At 29.5% G+C, this 26,797-nt stretch overlaps 1 protein-coding gene across 8 annotated transcripts in view; it reads left to right on the top strand.

The window, feature by feature from the left end:
• Positions 1 to 26,797, top strand: part of LOC111027871 (voltage-dependent T-type calcium channel subunit alpha-1G) — a 262,059-nt gene that overhangs the window by 203,174 nt on the left and 32,088 nt on the right. For 5 of the 8 annotated variants that reach the window (XM_022306344.1, XM_022306345.1, XM_022306348.1 and 2 more), the window contains 7 exons: positions 7,574 to 7,734; positions 9,377 to 9,486; positions 11,605 to 11,967; positions 15,915 to 16,169; positions 16,359 to 16,589; positions 18,237 to 18,388; positions 19,178 to 19,390. In XM_022306344.1, coding sequence (XP_022162036.1) covers positions 7,574 to 7,734; positions 9,377 to 9,486; positions 11,605 to 11,967; positions 15,915 to 16,169; positions 16,359 to 16,589; positions 18,237 to 18,388; positions 19,178 to 19,390 — 1,485 coding nt within the window. Of the gene's footprint in view, positions 1 to 7,573; positions 7,735 to 9,376; positions 9,487 to 11,604; positions 11,968 to 15,914; positions 16,170 to 16,358; positions 16,590 to 18,236; positions 18,389 to 19,177; positions 19,391 to 24,657; positions 24,785 to 26,797 lie in introns of all 8 variants that reach the window. The other 3 variants (XM_022306347.1, XM_022306346.1, XM_022306349.1) reach the window with 3 other exon arrangements.

Genomic DNA, 26,797 nt, shown 5'->3' with positions numbered 1-26,797 from the left:
TGCAAACATTTTAAATATATAGTTGACACGTTTCCCAGTCAAACAACTATGGTAAATAAATCATGATATAGTCACTCATATTAAATGTTTAATAAATGTGAAACCGTTCGTTAAACATCTATTGAGAGATTGGGAAACTGATGAAAGCCACACTTACTGAACTGTCGATATACGAACTATTACATTCTAAATTGGCCCAATAAAACGTTACAGTAACTTCGAAGCAATGCATATCACAAAAGTTTTCTTTTGAACATTATTCGTTTATTCGCCACACGATAACCAAGTGTGTAAACGTTTTATTGTAAGCTCGCTGTTTACTGACGACTGGACCATAGCCAAAATAAATAATACTCTTTTTAAAGCTATTTACACAAGCATTTGTCACAGTCACAGATGTACAAATCTAAATTAGCTGTTTAAAAGCATACCTAGCCCGGATTGACTAGAAGTACAGGGGTCGTCCACCATTCCCAACAAGTGACCCCCACATTAAAAATATTAAATAGCTGGTGGTAGACAACTACTTTTTTAGGTATATTATTTATGTTATTACATGCAGCATAGTACGTAATTGTATAATAATATTCTTCTGTCATTATTTGTCATCAAAATTTGGAAAATTGTATGTTTTTCTTCGTTAACAAATACTTCGCTTCGTATATACCTAAAGCGTAAAAGTGTGATTAAGTCTTAAGCTTTAAGATAACGTAAGTTATCCAATTAAGTAAGTGTTTTAAGTAGAGTTTAAATCAGGCAAAAATGATAAAAATAAGCTTATCTTCTTTGGCGATGTCTAATAAAATATTTCTTTGACCTTCCAAATTGGTAAACATATTATAATTTATAATAGTCACCTCATCAAAGTTAATTATTGTTGACGGAATGTTATACCATCTAATCCTACTAAAGCTGAATAATTTAGATGTCAGTTTTTTATTGATAACCATACAAACAATTGTATTAGTTATTTAGAGTTATTATAGCAATCAAATATTGCTGTTCGTGTAAATTTTAACAACAGGCATCCATAAATTGTGTTGCGATTTGGGAGTTTTAATTACATCCTGTGTCCTATTGAGATTTAAAGCATCCATCGGTCCTTGGCTTTAGGCCATCAGATCGGCAGGCCAGCCTGATAAGCCAAAAATGCAGTCCATTTGTTGTACGCCTGGTGATGCTAACAACACAAATGAATGTACATGGTATATTTATAAATTAAAATATAGCACGTCTAAGCAAAATTCGATAAATTCCACGAAATCATATATAATTTTTTAAGTATGATTCAGGATCTTCATAATCATATCAATTGCCTTGGTAGTATACAACTACTTATACAGAGTGCATTAGAAATATATGAAAAAAAAATTAATGCTATAGTTAAACGTATGACCAAAATTGTTAGTATTCTATGGATTATAAAAAGTTTAAGAAATATATTAATTTCATATTATAATTGACAAAAATAATATTTATAAAACAGCTATTACGTTTCAAATTAATTTATTATGAAAAAATGTATAGGTATTTAAAAATATTTTATACAAATAAACTACTTGTCTTAGATAAATATTTACCAACAGTATTATTTTAATAATCAGATTTAGAAATGAGCTATTTTCAAATTTTTAAATTGTTATGTTCAGTTTAAAATTCAAGTAAAAATGAAAAACTGTATATTATACATATATCAAAAGTGTTTATTAATTATTAAAAAAAAAAATTTTAATATTGATTATAACAAAAAATATTGTATTGGTCAGTTATTTCTGTCACACCCTGTGTACTATAGCGCTACAATAGTTATAGTGTTTAAAACTATAATAATTTTACTTACAAAAAATGTGTTTAATAAGTAATAATAAAATTTGGTTAAAAAAAAAAATCGTTGTATAATTTTTCTTCATCACTTTTAAGTTAGTAGGTTTGTTGGTTTCTAGATATAATGGAATACACTGAATTTAACTGCAGTTGTGTTGTATGACAGCCGCAGTCAGTTAAACAATTTGGAAATCGGAAATAAAGTATACCTACGGAGTATATTAGTCGTGGCAAAGTAATCGAACGGTGACCTAGATGCTTTGGTTCAATTAACGGCCCTAAAGTGTATTTTCGAGCTTTTTTCAGAGAAATTTACAAACGGGATAATAGTTGCAAAAGTCATATATACCTAACTTAACAAATACAAACAGAGACTGTTTCATCTGAAATGTTTGTATTAAAAATAATTTAAGGGTACATTACTTGTTAATTCGCATAAGTGTATATAGTTACCAAATAGAACAAAATATTTAAATTACCTATAGGTACATCTAGAAGCTGAGAAATAATAAAATTTGCTAAAAAACTTTTGTGGAAATCCTCGTTACATAATTTTACTTGCTTAATAAGGGATAAAAAGTTTAATAGGATAGTCTTAGATACGCATCTGTATAGTAAAATTACGTGTTGGCGCATTATTAACATAATTTTGTATTCGGGTCTAATGGTTATTCAAGAATATAATGTAGCCAAATAAACACTAATCTTGAAGGTAAACACGTAACACGTTTATCGGTGTGCAACGCTCTAATGAATGAGAATTACCTAGAATTACCTAGCTTGAACTTTTCTTTTGCTGAAACTCATACAAATGTTATAGGTTAAGTATAATACATACAAACAGGATATCACGAATGTCACAGGAGGATGAACTTAATGAGTGTGATGTTAATTCAGAGGACAATTTAAACGATATTTCCTTTGTGATTAAACGTTACTTTTACCTATTAACATGCAATTTGCAGCAAGTGCAATTTAAAATATTTTGTTTGTTGGCAAATGCTCATAAATTGTTCACAGCTCTATTAATTATTTTGTTTTGATTCCGATTTCTGTTGAATGAAAAACGAAATAAATCTGATTTACTTGTGAAAATGTACAGTCATTAATAATATTATTGGAATTTGATCGATTTGTGTGGATTTCCATGTGCGCAATTCCATTTACGATGTTTAATTACTTTCTAATGAGATTATTTTGCTATCAATATGTGTTTGAAATAAGTATAAGATTTAAGTGAAGAAATGTTAGTGAATGTCTTATATTTTAGTTGGCTTAAGATTCAAGTATAATAAAAATGATTGAAAAAAAATCGAGGTAGGTACAGTCATACTTTAAAAGGAAGTCTTAAAGACATAAAAAAAATATTTATACCAATTATTAAATTTCAGAAATTATGATATCCATAATTGTATACAGATTAAACTACAAAACACAAGTAAATTAATAAAGAACAAATTATCAGATTTATAACAGAATTGGCCAAAGGATCAGTGGTGTACAAGATGTAAGAAGATTGATATATACAAAAAAGAAATAAACAAATACGGGCTTACAATTTATTATAATACCCTCTTTGAAAACTTTTTAATAAAAGCCAAATCAATGTAATCTGCTTGACCTTAAATAATTATATTAGGATTAGGGTAAAATAAAGAGCTAAGGTAAAAAAAATATCTCTATTTATTCTAAAGAATCAAATCCTAGTTTATAATAGTTTTCATAATATTATTTACCTCTCTGAGAAAATACTGGAGGCAAAAAATAAAGTGATCGAGCTCATTCATACAATAAGAACGAACACAAATTTTGCTCCAATAAAAAACAAAAAAAAAATAATAATAATAACTTGTGTAGGTACTTGTTTGTACATTTTTAACAACATACAAATAATATCTATGTATAATTTTATCTGTGTATCACGTAAAACGAAATAAGTAATAACAATCGTCAAGAGAAATATTATATATTCTATATTGTCATATACATATATTACTCTCCTGAGAGACGGAGTGGTAGTGTTATGTCGAAAAATAATAACAATGGAAACAATATTTGCTTACAATTAATGTGTATCTTTTTTGATGAATTGTGAAAACGTATTATTTTTTTTTTTTGTATTTCGAGGGTTTTATTTCGGTAATTCTCTCAAGGTGTTAAATATGTAGGTGGTAAGATAAATCATATAATATTGAGTATTCAACCTCAAAGTGATATACTATTGGTATACCACTGGTAAATGAATTCAGTTTTTTCACTCCTGTAAATTGTATTAAATGTCTGCATAGGTCATTATACGTTTTGAATAAAAGTCATCCTAAAAAAATCGTTAAGGATTTCTTCCACTTTGGTGAAATATTTCATTCTCAGAAATTTCACGGACGAGCGGTAGCATACAACATAGAAAAATCAATATTTAAATTTTCAGGAAATATACCTACCTAGTGTTTGCAGTGAAACGACTTATGAATTCGTTTTATAAGTTGAACCTAGGAGTGCTCAATCATTTTGTAGCGTGGTAATAATTATAAGGGAGTGAAAATTCTTAATTATTTTTTTATACACAAAAAAAAAGTTCAGTATCATATATTTTTACATAATAATATATTATTTGCAGATTGTGTATAACTCAAGAAATAAAAACTATATAACAAAATAAAAACTGATAAATGCAAAATTTGTTTAAAAAATTCAAGTGCACTGAATATTGTATATGACAAAAAACTTAAGAATAAAATAAGTATCTATAAATTATTAAGTATTCTATGATTTATAAAGTCAAAGGAAAATATACTTCAAAACATATTTTTACTAAATCTATGATTCATTTTATTCACGACTACCTATCATGAATAATGAATATGTATGATAAATAAACATAAATCGTTGAATAAATAATCCCGTAGTTTGTAGAAAATATTTAATCTGGCATAAGTAATATTATAAACCACGATACTTCAACGTAATAACAAATAAGTAGCACAATTATCCATGATAGTTAGTGATTACATTTTGCAATACCTAATTGGAAGATAATAAATAAATACCTATTTATTTGATTTTAATCATATTTTTTTTAAATAATAATCTTCACTAATTGGATTTTTTAAAACATGTGCTATTAAATATTTTTTATACAGAAAGATTGTTTTAACGTAAATCATTTATCATTTCACATACTTTAAACGTTTTAACATAATTTTAAGGAAATCAAATTAAGTACTTATAACTAAATAAAAATATGTTCAAAGTCAAATACATTTTTATATGTACCAAAGTACCAAAGTAAATATAAAAAAAAATATTCCGCTGTAGAATAGAAAACTAAAAATGTATAGCGATAATAAATAGTAAACGATTTATTTATTTTTAAAAATGTAGTTGAGTAATGAATTCAATTTATGTGAAAAAAAGTATTTTGTAAAAATGAATCGTTTTTTAATTAATGAGTGTGGGGTAGGTAAATATTCTACTACCTACTAAAAGAAATAAAATAACACATCGCGAAATAGTTACTAAAAACAATGTTAGAATAACACGATAGAACATGATGGGCATGGGGTACGTAATGAAAGTTAGGTTACAAATGAACGAATGCATAAAATAATAGAAGTGAAAATTAACTTTTTAGAAAAACGACTGGGAACATTATTTATAAAAAAATTATTTATAATGTTTAATTATCATATCTTCATTCCGAGTAAAAGTGACTAGTCAATAGGTAGTCGGTAGTAGAGAAGAGTGGACAAAAATATAAGTGACCTATACATAATACAATGAAACTTCATAGTTAGGGGGCCAAAGTTAGGGGGTAAAGTCTTAAGGGGTCAAAGAAAAATTGGACATAACATAATTTAAGTGAATTTAAAATATGCGAATAATTAAATGACTCAAATGATCGGACTGCAAAAAAACTGATGTACAGAAACTTCGAGATACGGAGGTTCCGCTGAATTATGCCATTACAGTTTGATGCATTGGTCTCAAAAAAGTCCATCATATATTATTATTCTGCAAGTTGAAACAAAAAAAAAGTTGTCCATAATATTATTGTGTAAGGAAAATAATCTAATATAGTTGTGGTTGTTGTTTCACATTTGAAATCTCGCAAGCATATCGATTCTTTTAGAGTTGTGATACAAGAATATATTATGATCGTACTCGTACCTACAAGTAGGTCTATTTTGTACTGTATAGTGTATAATATGTGTAAACCTGAGTAATTATTATTCGCAACGGTTGTATAAAAAAAAACATCCTATAATAATAATATGCGGCATGGTATTACACAATGTTACAAAGGCTTGTACACGAACAAAATATTTTAGACGTGCAATGTAATAGGTAGTAGGTTTTTGTCGTTATTGAAATCCATTGTTTAAACGCCAACAGTATAAAACATATTAGTGGTTGTCACGATTTTAACGAATATAATAATATAGTATCGATAAAGACTCAAATATAATATTTTGTAAAAACGTAGTTTTAGATTTTGGAATATCTAGTTTGTTGAGGACGACTCTGAGATGTATCCCAAAACAATTTCTTAATCAATTAACATAATATTATGCAATGCATATTATATTATATTATTATAGTTTTAGGCAAGACAATGAGTTTACAAGTCTGGACATAAACATGGTTTGAAAATATGCTCTGGTTTACAATTTTAATTATAATATCTAAGATGAGTAAATAAATACACATTTCAAAGAATGAAAATGTGAGTACAAAAAAGGATATTTATATTTTTCTGGTAAAAATAAACTTTTTCTCAGACTTATTCCTGAGCAGATTGGAAGACAGCACCTATAAAAATATTAAGTATAACTTGTAATATTTCCAAAAATAAATCAATATCATTAAATAAAAGTTGGTCTCATTGGCATACACACGTGACCAACTGTATGTTTGTATACTCTTTAAGTTTTTTAAGTAGCTCATAGTACTCGGGTTAAACAAAATTGTGAGGTCGTTTATTATACTATTGAGTCGATATATATATCAAAGATTTTAATGTTCATAACTGGAAAAAAATATAAACAGTTTGAAAAAAATAAATGACTAAATAACTACGTTTTCTTGGTCGTTATTTGAATATATTAAACTAAAAATATTACTTTTCTCGGATCTGTACTGCTGGTGGTGGTGTCTATAAGAAACAAAATATACCACGAGTTACCAGGTGTGGTATATGTACATTTTACACTAATATTATGCGTATGACAGAAATAATATTTACTATAATATTGGTTAATATTATTATTATTATTATTATTATTATTATTATTATTGTAAGAGCCGTGTGCGTCGGTGGTTAGGCTCTCAGTGTACATTACACCAGTATAAATACGAGAGGGTTGAGAGGCAGCCACACCAGTTGCGAGAGCAATTCATTAATTTACATTTCACCCCCTGACCACCCTTACCACTATCACCTTTGCCACAACCTCCGCAACCAGCGCTATTCTCCGCTTAGGACGACGACACCGTCGATCCTTCCCGCTCACCCGTCGATCACCACCCTCCACCGTTGATCACTGCCCTCCACGTCGTCGATTACTACGCTTTCACCCAGCAACCCTGTCCCTCCGCACCGACTACACGCATCCAAAACGCATAACCCACTCATCCCCGCCAACAACTCGCGTATGCCTGTGTTCGGGGCGCCGTTCTCGCCCATCTCGTTCACAGGCAGCGTGCGAATATTAATGATCTAAAAATGTCACTTTGTGTGTGCGTGTGACAGGTACGTCGCTCATCTGTGGAGGCGAGGCAAGCGGAAACTGATCAAAAAGTATCGGGTATGGATGCTGCGACGGCAGACCGAAAGGGAGGAAAAGGCGCAGCGGCAGAGCGCCACCACCGTCGCGCTCCTATCGCTCAACACTAATAACAACGACAAAAACGGTAAGGGAAAAAAGACGAGACGTCGTCTCTAGCGATATGAATGATAACAACAATAATAAATAATAGGATATGGGTAGTGGGTACCTATACCAATGATAGTAATAACGACGGCGCCAATGACGATAATGGACGAGCAAAGTCGATGAGCCTTCATAAATTTGTATTTGCCCGCGATCCTGCACCAGAAGTATCTACCGTAATCACATTTCACCGTCAATATTTTGTTTGTTAACCGATCACTAATATTATAAAATTATCACCTTCGTAATGTATCTAAAAAACTACAGTTACTATATCAGCATCATAAATTATTACCTCGTCAAAAAATACTGTAAAAAATAATAGTAACAATAATATGAACAAGAGTTGTTATTTTTTTCAAAATCTAATCCCATTCATTTTTTTTTTTTTTGTATCTTTCTCTTGTTTCAACAATAGTTTTATGTAGGGACTACATTATATTCCGGTAGGTGTACTTTTTTCTTCTATAAATTCTGATCAGCAGACAATACGTACGAACCGCCGTTGTACCTCCGAGCCACCGGAAAAAAATGTAAAAGTGTTTTACACGTAATTGAATTTCTGAAGAAAAATACAATAAATACGAAGAGGTGGCCGCCAACGTATTTACCTAAAATAATATCAAATTAAATGGATTTTCCAACGAATTTCTAAATGTTTCGAAGTTAATTAAATCATACCTATATCTTAGAAATGAATAGTATACAATATGAACCAATTATGTATATTTTAGCCTTAGTACAACATCGTTCATTATTTTATTATCACTTTACATTTAAACATTATAATATAATATTAAGTAAAACGGATGAGTTCAAGAGATCAGATTGTAAGGTATAAGAAATAATATAATATTTGAAACTTTGTTAAATAAAATGAAATACGTTTCATAAAAGTGAAAAGGGTCTATTTTTTCTAGGATTATCTTACTATCTTATTCAGTTATATTTTTACAAACAAATTGTGTACACCGATAACATTATTCAAGTGAAAATTAAATACATGAAAACTCAGAATAAGACAACACTTTAACTGTCCGGAATTGAATGATAGTATGATTCTATTGAATATACCTACAAAAATTACCATCATAGCTAATATTACAATTACAATTATTTTTGTAGCTACAATAATTTAATCTAAAAAACTTAATTTAGTCCAAGTATTATAAAACATTTTTGCTATAAAACAAGAATTTAACTGCAGTGTTACAAAATAAACATTATTTGTATCACTTTTGGTATGAAACAATTTTGATATTTAAGAGTTTCTTATCTCCTTTCATAAATTACTCTAGTGTATAAATTTTTTGTATACTACACATGCTCCAAGAATACTTCAATATTAAAAAAAGAAACATTATTATAGGTAGGTACTGTATAGAATGATCAAACTTTTAGCCAGACTTAAATGAGGAAAACGTTATAAATAAAGTTGTTCTATACAAACGTTGATTAATATACGAAAGTTTCACACCCGACCAATTTGTCTCTTGAGACCCAAAACGTTACTCAGAAACTGACAAACTTATGTGAAACCAAAAAAATAAGGTTTAATAAATCAATTTTAAGTTTTTTTTTTCAAACATTATCGAACAATATTAATAGAAGCATAAAAACAGTTAATTTTATAGAAACAAACGATAATAAGTACGGAAATGGAGCAAGAAATGGTGATGAAGAATCATCTCAGCCAATGCTCCGGTTTATGGATAACGCTCAAATCGATTCGGTAAGTAGTGAGACGCAATTATAATAAAATTATAATACTTAGGTACTGCAAACTATTAAATATTTTTAATTGCATCCTTTTTTTAAATAAAAATAATAATTTTATCTTTTATCGTATCATTGCCATTTTTATGGGCTTCGGAGTTAATTATGACACATTAAACGTTTTACGTGATAAAACATTATTTTATACCAATAATATTTACGACTCAAAAGCTTGAAACTCCTCTATTTTAGGTACCTACTCAATGAATCTAAACTCGAAATAATAATTTAAAATGTATTTGCAAAAAAGTTTTCAAAATGCAACGCTCACATGTAATATTTATTGTGCTACATCGTTTACGAAACTTAACTTATGTAAAACTAATAAAATAAAATATAATATATGCTTCATTCAGCTATTTCGATACATTTCGAAAGATTGTGTTCTTTTGTATCGCGTTAAACGTCTGAATATATTATGCACGATAAATAACGGACATTTGCAAACAAACAGCAGTGAAAACGATAGCGTAAAGCGATTTTCCGATAACGCATACAATTTCCCGATAATGTTCACAATTTATCAACATCGATGATAATAATGATAATAATTAATAACGACGCCTCGAGTTCGTAAAAATATAATTGAATATCATTTTACGAAGGTATATATTATTATAATAGGACGTTTAAAAAACGGATCGTACGTAAAAAATATAATACGATTTTGCCACCGAATTTATTTTTTACTTTTAATTTTATTTTTTAACTCCGCGACGCCATCAATATTATATGTTTTAGTCTGTACTCACATAAACCATTAATCTAACAGCTATAGACACGACACAAGGATAAACGCTATGGTCGTCGTATTTTGGCGTAGAAAACCTTAAAACGTAGTTAAAACTAAAAACAGAGTATTGATATATAATTTATTATTATTGTTATTATTATTAAGTATTAATAAATAATAACATCACTATACAGTAGTCGTCACTAATCGGTCGTTATATATCATATTACAATTATTATGTAGTATTATCGCATGAACCGCACGTATACATTTGACAAGATTAAACATATCATAATAAAATATATTGGCGTACTATTGAAGTATGTAAATACCATTTTTGTGATTCAAATACACTTTAAATACTTAATGTATTGTAGTTTAAAATTTAAAAATATAAGATAGATACTGAAAAACCAAGTTTATACTTAAACTCCATGGGTATGTTATAAATGGTTGACAGTCGTGACTCAATTTAAAAAATATTTTATCACATCATATCATATAAATTTATAATGTTATAACATTATAAAATATATCTTACCAAAAAAACACTCACCTATGTAGACATATTCTGGTCCTGAAGAGCTCGCATAGACCAATAAACAGTAAGTACCTACTGACAAAAATTTTAAATATTATTTTGAATCTATATTTATATTTATTTGTGGGATTGCCTAAAAGCAATCTCAGGGAGGTTTCTTCTCAAGTTTATATGCTCATTATGTTGATTAAATATATTATGTAACCAGAAATTCTTACTGTAAATATTGTAATTTTTTCAAATAAAAAAAAAAAGATTTTTATTTAAATAATTTTTAATTCAAGTTTAAGGAGTTTTAACACACATGCATGTTATATTATATTATATAGGTAGGTACTACATGTATCTATACTGTCTACACAATAGAATACGCGATAACATAATATTATTAAAATAATGTGTAGGTACTAACTTTAAAGTTATAAAAACGATTTTCCTACAGTAGTACTAAAGTGGACCAAAATAATAATTGCGTGTGCTTATATGTGTGTGCGTATGTGTGGGTGCGCGGGAGAGTGAGTGACGTGTGTCGGTGGTGGTTTTGCATACAATATAATATATTACACAACAATAATATATACGACGACGACAGTGACGGGGTTTGATGGGCAGTGGCGTACGAATCACACATAGATATAATGTGTGTGTGTGTATGTAATTATTTATGTGTTTCCCTGCAACGCCCCGCGACCCTTTGATGCGGGGGAGGGAGTGGTGAAGGGCAACACACACTTGACCCGAATAAAAAATTAGGGTTTTTTTTTTCTTTTTAATTTTTCCCACCGTTGCTCCTTTTCTAGAGCGGGAACCTCCTAAGTCCGGGGTCGACATCCAGCAACGGCGGAATCGTGTCAAGGAGACGGAGCGTCGTAGTGGCTTTCAGCGACGAACTAATTACCAGGAGTGGTCCCGCCGCCACTACTGCCGCCGCCGCCGCTGCCGCTGCCGCCGCTGCTGCCGCTGCAGCTGCCGCCGCCGATGCCGGTGCTTCGTCCGCTGCGGTAACGACGTCCACTGCCTCCACTGCCACCACCACCACCTCCGCCGCCACTGCCTCGGCAAACGTCGCACTTTGTTCGACCGAGAAGACGACACAGACGATCGAAGGGACGACGGCGTGGAACACGTCTGCTACCTCCGCCAGTACCACCATAGTAGCACTGGTAAATCACAGAACCGCAAATACTGAAATACCACACGCACACACACTGACACCCACGCACGCTCACACACACCCACACACCCACACACGTACACGTGCACGAATCACAGAAACTCGTATATTCACGCACGCACGACTACGACCAAATCACTGTATATACTTTGTGTATCGTGGTGGTGGTACCCATGTCGTGTTGAAAACGGCCGTAGACGACGATCGACCGTGTATAGAACGAAAAGTGAGAAGCACAAGAAACAAGTAATACTTCAAGAAGCCGCCTCGAGAAGTCTGTCTTTCGCGAATCGTTTTTCACAAATTATAGTACTTGTATGATAATTGTCGGTGCATAATTTTTTAGCTGAATATCGCGTGAGGTCTACATATCGGAAACATATTTTGATGTATCATAACGCGCGCATCCGGTTCACCCGCGTACTTACGATAACCAACATCACGAACTAAGATATTATGCCACATAACTTGGTGTACTATACTACTATCTTGTAAAAATATACTTTTCACTTGTATTTAAATAGAGTGATAAAATAATTAAAAACTTAAAAAGTTTTTAAATAGTATTTCAATTACTTTCGTCAATAACAGTATTAAAAAACGAAATATACGAATACTCATCTGAATATAGTTTTTTAAATTTCCTATTACAATATAATAGTTAATATTTTTTTTCCAGTGCCATTACCCTTACGATAACAGTGTTGGCAATAGTGGACAGATTGTTTAAATGTTTAGAAAAATATCTTAAACTGTACTTACCTACTTGTATAAATTCGTGGAATGCCGTCTGCAGCTGTGCTAATGTATAATATTATTTTCGTTAATTAAGTTTTATACATTTTCTTCCTTAGAGTACCTAATATTTATATAAGCATATAGGTATGATATATACACACATGTAATATACACAAAACCTGTATCCAGTAACTTGTAGTTTTCAATTCACAGTATTATACTAATTATAGGCTTCGATGAAAATAATCAACAATTGTAATTGCTTTTCGAGTATATTTTAGGAGACTATAAAAATATAAAATTAAATTATTTTACTTTTTCACTTCTGAAAAAAAAATGCATATTGTATTGAAATAAAGACGATCAAGTATTAAATTTTTATTTAAAAATACCTTGTTTGAAATTCTTAATTTAAAAAGTATGTTAATATATTTTCTCAAATACTTTATAAGACTGTTCGTATTCTATATCTCAGTACACTATATTAAACTACAGTAGTACCACCCATTATATAAAACCAAATGTCACACTTCCAATTCAATCCATGTGATTCTTAAAAATTTAAGCAAATCAAAACCTACTTAAAATCAGTATCGCCACTGATAGAGAAAAACAGTTTTTATGAGAAATAATCGATTACTTATGACGCATCACTGATATTTAGCACTCGTGCCAAAATATCCCTAACCATTGCCATATTTATTTGATACAATAATTATTATTTCACTGTACGCACAGAACGTTTTCTTCGGCTTGTGTTCGTCGATGAAACCGTTTTCACGTTTTCGTCGCACAAACGACGCTTTGATATTATATTAATATGTTATTACAATCACACTACTTCGTACATTTTATTTGTAATCGACCAATTTTTTTTTCTGTACTCCTCAGAAATAAGCGTGAGTTTTCGGAGGAATTATTAATATATTGCTCACTGAAAGCCGGTTAAATATTAAACGTATTATATTTCTGTACTCTGGGGAAATTTATTTTGGTAGTCGTTAATGTATAATATACGTTTAACATTGTTCGACCGTGAAATAATATTATGCCATATTATGATAATTTTCTATTAAAGAGGTGAAATATCATTTTTATCACGAGGAAACAATGTACTTACTTCCTATATCAGTTTTATTTTTTTTTTATTGATGCTTACCGATGGCATCAAGAGAATATAAAAAAAACTTTTCTCGAAATCTAAGTACAATATAATCCGCTATAAATTTAAAATCCACAAACACTGCATTTAAATAAACTGAACCATCCCCCTCTTTCAATCGCATATTATACAAAGCTATTTAACTAGCATGCCAACCACCATTTTTTTTATTTAATGAAAAAAATATTCAAATTTTTGCTTTTTCAAACTTTTAAGTACATTTAAGAACCATAATATTTTCAACTATAGAGAATTTTTAGACCAATGAAGAAGTGTCCAATGTCGATACAAACTTAAATGATAGCCAAACTTTTCTACAGTAAATTGTTAGACACTGTATTTTTTTGAAAATTGTTATACATATATCTAATTCTAAATTCGATAGAGTAGTTTATAAGTTATTGTTAAGTATATACTTAGGATAATTTCCCTTATGAACATAAATTATAAATTGTAATAATGGATTTAGTATGCAGTATACTTGAATCGTAACAAACTATAAATTAATGTTGGTAGATTAAAATTAATTAGGAACTTACATTTTAAAATCATCGAAGCCCTCATATATTTCAAACCCATTATCGTGGAAATATTTTCCTTGCCACACAAAGTTTAATAACCATAAAACACTCGTTCAAATTTCGTTTTATATATATATATTATTATATAACTATTTTCAAAAAAGTATAAGTAGTAGTATAAGTAAAAGTAATTTTAACTATATACATCAAAAAAAGGTTGGTTCTCGTTTCAAAAAAAATTTGTTTCACCACAACACACTATTTAAAAGGTATAAGAAATCTCAATAGTTCAAAGTATAGTTTAATCTTTAATTTAGAAGAATATAATATTATTTAAATTCCAAGAAGTAGATAAGAAGATGAATAAATTTATTTTTAAAGGAAAAAATATTTTGCTTGATGAATCACTCAGTAAATAATTTACAAATTCGTTGATGTACATAATGTTATTTATAATCTAGTACATAATACACAAACATTGGCATCTCAGATGTTGACGAGTGGTGTTTATGGTGGCGGAGACGAGTTCTGCGCGCACTTCTCGTTTAACATTGTTGACTATACGTGCCAAGACCCCGTAAACGCCAACGACTTTGTTACTATTTGTAAATTTTGCATAATTGGATAAACTTGGTTTTGACCACCACCATCCCCGAGTCACATCGAAATCATTTGCCGTTTCACAGCAGACACATAAAAAATTACATAATAAAACTACAGTTATTGTGATTATTGAATATCGAAAAATATGCATGCACGATACACTAAAAAAAATAAAACGAGAATGCACGAAATTAATAAGTGATTGTAACCATTTGAAAACAGCGAACACGAACTCGGTCGCAAAAATATATTGTTATTGACATTCTTGTCGTGATTTTTAAAAAACATTGTATGTTGCATACCTATACATTAATTACAGAAGTTAGTATCTAATTATTTAGCATGTATGTATTATGTAGTAATGAAGCATGATTTAAGTAGATGTATTCTCCTAGTACTAATTATAATACAAAATACTAGTACATTATAATATTATTATGACCTGTTCATATCAGTCTCAAAGTGTTAGTTCTCACCCGACCATTGACTACATTTTATACTGAACTGCGCGCCTTCAACCCGTATTTTATATGATTTCTAAAACTGTTTAAAATGTTAAGTATGTACTTAATTACAATATTAATCATTTTATTACTTTTAAAATATTTGCATAAATTATCTCCAGATTTTAACATTCATTTGTTGTTATTCTGTTTTTAGTATGTGTAAACCAAAAACACACTATAAATCATAATAACTAAAAAAGCTTTCTAATGCAATAACAATATTCTAAAATCATAATTTAATGTTTTAATTACAATACTCATTTTTGACGAGGACATACTTGGTGGACGGGTTGGCACCCGCCACCCAGTACTTATGTATAATAAATCATTATAATTTATAAAAACGATAATGACTGTAGGTACGCGCTTGTAAAATTATAATAATTGTAATAACTTGATGTTATAGAACAACGCCGCAGCCGACCCGGACGACCAGGACATGACGTGCCAAGAACTTTTGGCGATCAGCGGAGCCCTGTCGGCAGCTTTGCCCACTGGACAATCAGCCCTGACGTCCCTACTTAAGGCGCTCGGCAAAACTGGGGGTGCCTCCGTGGCGACCATAGTGCAAAATGTGAATCGCACCGCCAACAACAGTAACATTCATAACAACAACAACAACCACCACAGGAACAATAATAGGACGAAACGTCACGCACTCGTGAGTTAATAAATAATATTATCTAACCCGCCCCGATATACAAAACGTTCCGAAATGGTGAAAGGCCGTGATCGGAACGACATATTATAGTAATAATACCTAACAATAATTTCATTTTATTTTTATCGATCGTGTACTTATCATATTTTTTACCCCCTCCTCCTTACCAATCGTCATCGCTCTGCACAGATGGACAAGCAATCGGACGGTGAACTGATGATGGACAATGACCATTTGGAGAGTAAAAACAAAGCGTGCCTCACCGACGCGGTGGGTTGCCTGCAGATTTATTGTCTGGTGGGTTGTTCCCTGTTGAGAGAGTGTATAAAGCTCCTTGTCAACCACAGACGATTCCAGCAGTGCATTTTGCTAGCAATACTTATCAACACGCTCAGCATGGGCATAGAGTACCACAATCAGGTAAGCGAGGAACAAAACGATTTACCTTGCCATTATTATTTATTATTTTTATTATTATTTTTGCCCTCATTATCATTACACCACACAAGTGTTAAAACTTGAAATTCTTATGTTTCTCATTAACCCTTATGGGGGAATTAAAAAAAAAAAACGATTGATACCATAATTTTAAAGTATAATGTTGAATTATTATTGATTAATAACTGCAATATTATTTATTTATTTAATACGTAGTAGGTACGTACCTATAACATATAGATCTTAAATAAGCCAAGGAGCTCTAAGTTACCTGTGTAATAACTAATAACTAATAAAAAATTAAGTTATTCAATATTATATTGTGTAGAATATTATGCTCAATTGCTCAATTAAAACAATTGTATTTCTTTATGTATTATACACTTTATTATTTTTAGTTTTTATTTTACTTCAAAAACAAATTATTTTCAGACTATAATAATATTGGGCTTAATTTGTTCTGTTGCAATATCTTTTTTAATTAATTTTTCTGTTCTGTATTTATTATTTTAATAATTTAATTTAATATTAATAACTAAAAGTAAATGCATGAATGAAAAGTTAAAACCTAATACAAAAAGTAAAAAAATACATTTAAAAGAAATCAGTTTTAATAAATTATTCATTATTTATTTTTCTGTCACGATTAAGCATGTCAGATACTTATTATACTTAATGATACAAATCGCTAAGTATTAAAACACAGATGGTTGTTACTATAATTATAGTACCTTTATTAAAATTGCTTAGTGGTGAATAGTTGTGTTTAAAAGTTAGTTTTTAATAAAAAAAAAAAAAGTGTGTGTGTTAGTGGCAAATTCACTCGGATAAAGTGAAACTTTTTTCGTAGTTCCTAGTGATATCTGGGATTTCCTGAAATTGAACAATTTCGCAGAAAGGACTTGCATGAACTAATCGAATTTTAAATTCAAGTTCATGATTAAAAATCTAATTTATTTGTTTGATTATTTTTATTTAATCCCTTTATTTATTTTACTTATTTTATTCATTCTGGTTAATTATATGTATGTACTGTACATAATATATATGGGTGTTTAATGTGTATATATATTATTATTATATATGTATGTATATAAATATAATAAACGTCTCAAAATTCCACACTAATTATTATATCTAAACAGATAATAATAGCATTAATAATTGTAATAATATTATTCATAGCAATCAAAATGAATACGATTAGAGTGACCAACTTGAAAAAAATAAAATTATTTTTTACATTTGGTTGGTATCACCGACTATTTCGTGTAGTGAGCATGAGACTGTGAGTGTGAGCCTAAAAATTTCAATAGTTCATTACAAATATTTCTTCGCTGTACATTCCGTAAAGAAGTTTCGCTCAAATTATGTGACTATAATAATATTATATTACTTGAGGATTAAGAATAATTAAGTTAATAATAATATAGACAATGATAGACAATGATGTAAGCAGAATAATGTCCTACGCGTAGAGGTAATGAATTTGCATACACAGATCGCCGTCATACAAATATTTTGACTTATGATTATTTATAGTATTATATAAACTACAACTGTTTGCAAAAATAACTGCAATACTAATATTTAATTTTATTAATATGTTTTACTCAAATATGATTTTAGCCTACGGAACTCACTGTAATCGTGGAATATAGCAATATTGTTTTTTCTGCGATATTTGCCGCTGAGATGTTTTTGAAAGTAATCGCCGAGGGGCCGTGCGGTTACGTCAGTAATGGTTTCAATGTATTTGATGGAATCATTGTCATATTAAGGTATATTCACAGTGCATTAGAACTTTTCGAAAATAATGATAATAATAATGTTCATTAATACATCGAAACGTAATAAGATTAATGGAACTCCATGTCGATTAGTTGTACAGTGTTCACATTCTTAAAAAAAATAACAATGAACAAACCGAACTCGTTGTCGCAGAAGAAATGTAAAGATAATAATTCCAATAATGCCCCAGATAGATTTCACTGTAGTCTTTATCTCTCTGTCAAAATCATGACTTTTATTCACGAATCAAAAACTCAAAGTCGCTGAGATGAACCACGCAGATCGAAATTATTATTTTGTTTGATCATAATTTTCATCCGATTATTTCTTTTTTAACATAATTGCATTCTATACTTCTCTTTCATTTACACGATACGCATTTTACATAAATTCAAATCCTAATGTACTGATTGTAAAATTGTATAAATCTAGAAGAAAAATAGCTGATACTTGGCTGGGCATTGTCTTATCACTAAAAAATCCCAGTTTTATTTACTTTATATTATTGCTTTTTTTTTAACTAACTTTATTCATAGAACAATTTAAGTGTGGTAAATAGATTTATAAAACATTTTAAATACATTTTTTTTAATATTGTTCTAGCAAATTATCCGTTTTAATAAATAAACTCGAAATATAAAACTTTATTAAAACAATAATTGTTGTTTTGTTAACAAATATAAGTATTTTTTTTTTTTTTGCTGCAGTTTATATTATTCAACACCAAACCAATATAAAAGAAAATACTAAATATTTAGTTTGAACCGTTTTGTTTTTAGTATAGTGGAATTGACGCAGTCGTTTGAGAACACTAGTGGACAACGAGAAGGAAATTCAGGGCTAAGTGTGCTGAGAACATTTAGGCTATTGAGAATATTGAAACTCGTTCGATTTATGCCAAACCTACGTCGTCAATTGTTCGTCATGCTCCGTACCATGGATAATGTCGCAGTGTTTTTTTCACTCCTAATTTTGTTTATCTTCATATTCAGGTAAAACAATTAATCACTTGATGACATTTTTTTATTTGCAACTAATCAAGTTTGTCGATATAATAATACGTAATATGTCATGCATATTGATTGGTTTCGTTTATTAACCACACGTTTTTCACTTAAAAATTAAAAATATTATAAACAGAAACTAAAACGTACCGTTGATAGCTGTATATTATGGGATTAATTCCAAACAATTTCGGAGATATATTATACCAGTTTCGTTGAAACAAGAAGGCGCCGCCGACGTCCGTCGGCAATTAAGTCTAAACAACGAAATAAGCGCAGGCCATATTTTGTTTTCGGTTCGTTCGCAGTTTTCTTGTCGCAACATGTTTATCGGTCCGCAAAAGACTCAACACAATTTGATTATAAAAGTCCGAAAATTAACTGTGGGTCGGATTTCCGCAGTGACAGAGGTCGAAACAAAACATCACTACTACTACAGGGCAGTTTGTTATTTTTGTCTCGACGAAATCCCTCGTCAAATTCAATTTGTCAGTAGCACATTGTTATCTTGCTATGCTCTCTACACAATCATGGAAGTGCCTAGCAGAAAGAGAGTAGGGGATGACCATTTCATATATATTTATTTATCACGCACAGTTCTCTTACCCGTGGGATAATTTACACAGCGAGAGGCAGAGACATAGACAGAGTGAGGGGGAGGGACAGAGAGAGACAGTGACAGACAGAGAGAGCGAGCCATCTCATTCTCCTATAAGCAGTTACAGACGGTGTGTGGCCACGTTTTTTCCCTGTTATTTCTCAACAATGTTTCTAAACATGATATTGTAGGAGTAGGACACGCGATGGCTGTGGCGATTTTTGTTTGTGTCATTCGAGCAGGAAACGTTCACAAATAGTGTGTTTTATATATTTTATATTATTATACATATTATAATATTATGAACGCATCGTATTTCAAAAGCGAAACTTTAAAGAGAATACCGCCACCGACGCAAGTTTTGTCGAGCTTTCACAATGCCTATTTAATGATGCTGCTGCCATTTTGTTATTGCGGTTTATCATTACCGCGAAACAATAAACCGAGACACACTCAAATATGTCATACGCCTAATCCAATTTTCTCAAAGCGCTCCGCGTCATGCCATTGTACAACCACACACAACTGATACAATTCACATTACGATACGACTATACGGGTGTCTAAAGATATGTGTGAAGACGCGTCAAAACAAGTTACTACCGTTTTGACAGTGGCATATAATATAAATAAACGAAACTATATTATACAGAGTGATTCGCTAAGAATAATAATATGCTCACCCTCATTTTATTCTTTAGTTTTACGTTTTTATTTTTTCAATTTTAATTTATGAAGTTTTTAAGCATACTTAAGACCATAAAACTATTCTAAGGTTATGATATTTTTTTTTATTTCATTTAATGAGTGTTCTGTAAAGCGGTAACACTTTTTTTTCAAACGAGAACCTAATTTTCCACTGTAGAATCTTGATTGATATACAGGTGCATTTTTTTTAAATTATGATTTATGCATTTTTAAGGATGCTAACCATAATATTATTCTAAGATTATGAAATTTTTGTATTCCATTTAATGAGTGTTTTGTAATCAATAGACACTTATTTTTTTTCCCAACCTAATTTTTACTGTAAATACTCGTACTTATTAGGGTGAATATTTTTTTTGAAATCCTCAACGTTTCAAAATTTGAATGATCAATCAAAATTCGAATAAATAAAGAATAAAAAATAATATGAGTGTGAGCATGCTATTGTCAAATCATCCATACAACACATTCATATTATAGAGCTGAGGTGGCCACAATGAGGCTCGCGAGACGCATGTGGCTCTTAAATCAATTTCGTTCATCTCTTGAACCAAGCTTAGATTCAAATTAATAAATATATAATTTCGTTAGAATCATTAGATATAGTGTTTGTGTTGCTGTCGGTTTTGTTATCATAACAGTCGTTATTGTAGATTGGCACGGCGGCACAAGTTATTTCGGTTTGTTCATTTGATTTAAAATGAAAAATGTGTCTTCATTTTATAAACATCGCTTTACAATGTGGTTCGCCTCGAATTAACTTTAAACATTCGAGGTTCCCAAAATTAAGGTTAGTGGTCACCCCTGTTATATAGGTATGCCTGACTTTTTATGTGTTCGTTATTGCTCGTGTAAAATCAACTATATTAACAATCGATACGTGATGACAAAATCACTATTATGCTTTATTTACTTATGTTTTACCTAATGTTATATATTAACGATGGACGCGTTGGTATTTTCACTCTTATTATAATTTCATCGAAGATAAAAAACGAATCGTGTGCGCGAAACAATACACAATAACTAAATCAAACGAAAAATAACATTTATTTATTGTTTCGTGTTTACAATGTAAATACACCAATAAATCAATTAACTAATTATTTCGATAGTGTTTTTTATATTGAATTGATGCTCGACGAGTCTATAAATATCAACACCTTTCTAATTTATTAAGCTTTTTACACAATGTTTACTTAATTTTTAACATTTTATATTTTATATTTTAATCACATGCATTTTTTGTCAATATTTAACTAAATAATCAAACACTTTCTGTTTTTTTTCTGTGCAAGTGGGTATGCATGATGATTACCATAAGATTTAAACAAAATTTCGTTTGACCAATATAATCAAACTTGGTAAAATTAAATACAATTTTAGGGACTCATGGGTCTGGGGGTTGTAAATGATAGAATTGATACTGATGAACCATCATTTAACTATCGCTATTGAGTATCTGCGAATTCAGTACCTTTAGGGTGTGAAACACAAAAATATATTAATTGATGATATCGATTACGCGTATGATTAAAAGCAACACGGTTTAATATTAATGATTTCTTCAGCTCATTAAATGTATGCTCGTATGACGAAATATAAAAAAAATATAAAATTATACTTCTCAGCTTCCGTTAATTATTTTTTTAAACATTAAAACTCATGTTGAATTACATTTTTGTATAGAAACCGTTAATAGTTTTTTTTTTTTCGTGCAAAAAAAAAATCATATTTTTTTATCTTTTGAGTTATTCATCACCAGTTTCAGAACTTTTTTTCATAATTACCATTCTTATTAATATTGTAATAGTTATAATATAATAAGTCCATTATTTGTAATATGAATTTTGTTTTAATAAAACGTACCTAACACGAAATATTTACGTATTCAAATCATTGTGTATAAATTACATAATAATTATATAATAACATAGCACATTATTGCTACGATGCTATAGCCCTAACCTAATGTCATACACTAAAATTAATCTCTAATTTATATAATTTATGATACTCTATAAATAAACATAATTAATTATTATCTATGTATTAATGTATTACGTATATACTATATTATATAGGTGCAAAACTTATTTTAGTTTAAAATTAAGGACTTTTAGCCTTCCTCACCAATACAACCAAAAAATAAATTGTCTGTTAAACTATACTTTTAATTATTTATTAACTAAATGAATACAAAACATTAATATCCAATTTGAATATATTAATCTATCTTTTAATACAATATAAGCGTATTACCAATAACTATATCTTCGTTTTTGATACTTAAATGTTCTAAGCTAAGTGTTTGCTATATATAAATTTAAGATCTCTATTTCCTAGTCATAAATTTAGTTGCTAAACCATTAAAAAATATATTTTTAAATATGATTGTGATAATAAATGTCTAACAATCAATTCTTAAGTCATCTTAAATAACTCAAATTACTCCAATCGAGCTAAGATTTGAGTTGTCCTTTTAGCTTTTCTCCTTCAGTTCAGTAGAAATGTAGTTAAATACATTTCACTGGAGAATTCAACAGCTTCGCAATCACAATAAACTCAACAGTCAGCTAAGATGTAAATTGATTAATGTTTGTCCAATCAGAAATCAATGCTGTGGTACTTGTTGGAGGCTAGTAGGGTTTAGTCCTGGTAGTATTGGGATTAATCTTGACTTGTAAACCGCCTTTGTACTAATTTCCTTCAACCCAGACCCCTTCTCTTGAAACAAAAAACTTAAATCGATAAAAACTTTTTCAGTTGTTTTAACAAACCACTTATATGTTTTCTAACATGTTTTTTCGTTACAATACAAAATCAATGTATGTACAAATAATATAATAAATACCGCCATATTTTTAGTTAGGAAATCTATAAGTTGATTTTATTATATAAGTGTAATCACTATACATTGTAATGGTATAGTTATTTGGGATGTATAGGCATTATACACAATGATATACAAATATATCTTGCTGAAGAAAATTAACTAAGGTTTTTCATAAATACAATTTTGCCGTATGAGAAGAGAATCAAGACCAACCTATGATAGAAATAGACATATTTGCTCTCTTGTTTAGATTCAAGCATGAACATGAACTTACAGGTTTTATAATGACGAAAGAATTTTTTTTTTATCTAAGCCCACCTTAAATAGTCTAAAAAAATGTCTTGATCTTGAACTTCGACTGTGATTTTTACTATGAAATTGGATTTAATTGGTACCTATGGAGGGAGGGGGCCAACAGACCAAACACAAATTAGAATTTTAGCAAAATTCGTAAATTTTGCTAAAGTTTGATAACTATTAAACTAAAATTCATAATATTTAAGAATGATTAAATTAATTGTATATAATTCAAATGTCAATGACTTTTAATATTCAAAGAAACACTGAAAGTTTAAAACACTACAGTAGAGAGATTTCCTTGGGTTTTTTTTATTCACTTGTAGACTTATGATACCGGTCTTGCATTATTTATTATAATGATTTCTATTTTCTATTAAACTTAAAGAAAAAAAATGTTTATTGTAATTTTATAATATAAAATTTAAGTTTCTGTCATAATTTAAATGGAATACCTATAGGTACACATCAATGAATTTAATATCCTAATGTTTTCGAGATAAATATTATCATCTAGATTAAATACAACGAATGATAATCAATGCATTATTTTAAAATGTTGACTGTTTCCTTTCAAGTGGTATTTGAATTAGTTTGCATTAAACATAACCAAACAAAGAGATAAAATCTGTTTTGTCTCATGTCTGTGTGAACACAATAAAGTTTAGTGTATACACCATACAGTTGAAATTGCATACTAAGCTTCCATAATATTGCAGTTATGTCCTATCATGGGAACAACTGAATACATATTGTATACATATTTAATTAACTCTTATGAATTCAGATTAGAATTAACAATTAATATTTTTGTAGTATACTGGGCATGAACTTATTCGGATGTAAATTCTGTAGCCGAAAAAATGATGGAACAGGGGATGATGTAGCGTGCGACAGAAAGAATTTTGACTCGTTGTTGTGGGCGTTAGTCACTGTGTTTCAGGTACCTGGAAAGATTTCCGGTTATTTAAAATGTATTAAATCTTCCTCTCAAGTTTTCTCTGTCTTCCTGGTAAAATTGCAACACGCGACATAAAAACATTTTTATAGTAAACCCGTTTGTGCAAAAATAAATAATAAGGGAAATATTATTAATTTTTCTTGTAAATGTAACACGGATATTTCATTTCGGTAATTGAAGACGCCGAATAAAAGTAATGTAGTATAAACAACGAAAAATGGTTACCGGATATCCAAAATACAACATTTAAAATAGATATCAAACAAAAAATTTTTATTTTATTATTTTGAATATATTTGTACCTGACCCGTTTTTTATTTATACTGAAGACGTAAGATAAATTAAAATTTCTAATTATTTTCAACGACAAGCACATAAAAAACATTAGGTAATAAAAAAAAATCCATTATCAGATGACAGTGTCAGACATTGCATTAAGAATTCATTCGATAACACTAATGCTTATATTATTATAAAATGCTTTGCAAAACAATAAAAAAATATATATATACCTATCCATAATATAATCAATAAAATGTTGTTCTTAGTGTCTATAAAATATAATAAAGTGTATGGTAGGTATATAATTTATTAAATACGTGAAAAAAAAAATTACTTCCAATTATATTGCGATACCGGCTTTCTGCATTCTACATATTTGATTAGTTCATGTTATAATGGGTTATAATACTCTTCTTTAATTGTTCCTATTTCCGTATTGATTGATTATATTATACTCGATAATTAAAAATGCTTAGAATAAATTAATTTACGTTAAAATATGATTCATTATTATTTTATAATCATTATGATGTAAGGTAAAAACTTAATTTTAATAGACAAATACTCATTTTTATTCGGTAAAATGAGTAGGTTATTTTAAAACTTTGGCGCAATTGTATATATGGAGTTGAATGTTAAATGATCTCCTCCAGATGTGTATTTTATAGTTTTTGATTAATATGTTGAATAATGCATTAATGCTTCAGACGGTCTTGAAAAATAATGTTTTATAATCTAAATCTCTAGATTTCGTAAAAAAAAAAACAGTAATGAACTAGCATTAGAAGAAATTGAAAACTCTGTCGTAAAGTACATAAATATAGTGCCCACGGGAATTCTGGAAACCATTCCGTTATGCTTTTAGTTTTAGTATAAGGCTCTATCTTTAGAATCCCGGTGGAGAATGTTCAATCAATTACATTTTATTATTAATATAATACTGTGGGTAAAATAACACGAAATTTTAATTATTTCATATAATATGTAGGTAGGTAATGGTTGTATGAGCAATACTATCATAATAATATTATGATGGCCGTAATTATTGTTATTTTGATTTAATTTTGCACAAACGAGGTTCTTATGTAAAGTGTTGATAGTGTACATTTTAGCTGCATAGTGCAATTTCAGCCATTAACTTATAATATTATTTAAAATTAATCTATATATATACATACACAACATATAATTAAAATATATGGGTCAAATTAAAATTAATTCTTTTTTAAATGTGTATACATTCTTTTCTACCTAACGCTTTGCCTTTGCACATTTAAATAGGATTTCGAGATTTTTTTATTCTAACAGCTAATATTATACTGTAATTAACATAATATCTCCACCGCTATATTTAATTTCAATAATAATAAGGACACGCGGATAAAAACAAATACATGTCCATAATTTTTAATGTGCATCGAAAACCGTTAAACCAGCATTTTATCAAACAAATCCTTTAGATGCCAAAACTCAATTTATATATTATATATTGTAAGTAGTATACGCACAAGCGGATTTTGATATTTACGGTAAACACGTAAATATCACGTGTACGTATTTAAGTGTTTTCGTCCCTGTTGAAACTATGTGAGGATATGCATTGTACAGATACAAAACCTCATTGTGCATTATAGAAAACTTGACAAGAAAATCTTCCCATTTTTTTGTTTCCCTCCTATAAACCTTAACCGTTTTATATTTATTTATGTGTGT

Source organism: Myzus persicae, unplaced genomic scaffold, assembly GCF_001856785.1.
Source record: "Myzus persicae strain clone G006 unplaced genomic scaffold, MPER_G0061.0, whole genome shotgun sequence".
Taxonomy (NCBI): Eukaryota; Metazoa; Arthropoda; class Insecta; order Hemiptera; family Aphididae; genus Myzus; species Myzus persicae.
The sequence above is the reverse complement of the archived record's forward strand: the minus strand, read 5'-3'. Positions and strand labels throughout refer to the sequence as shown.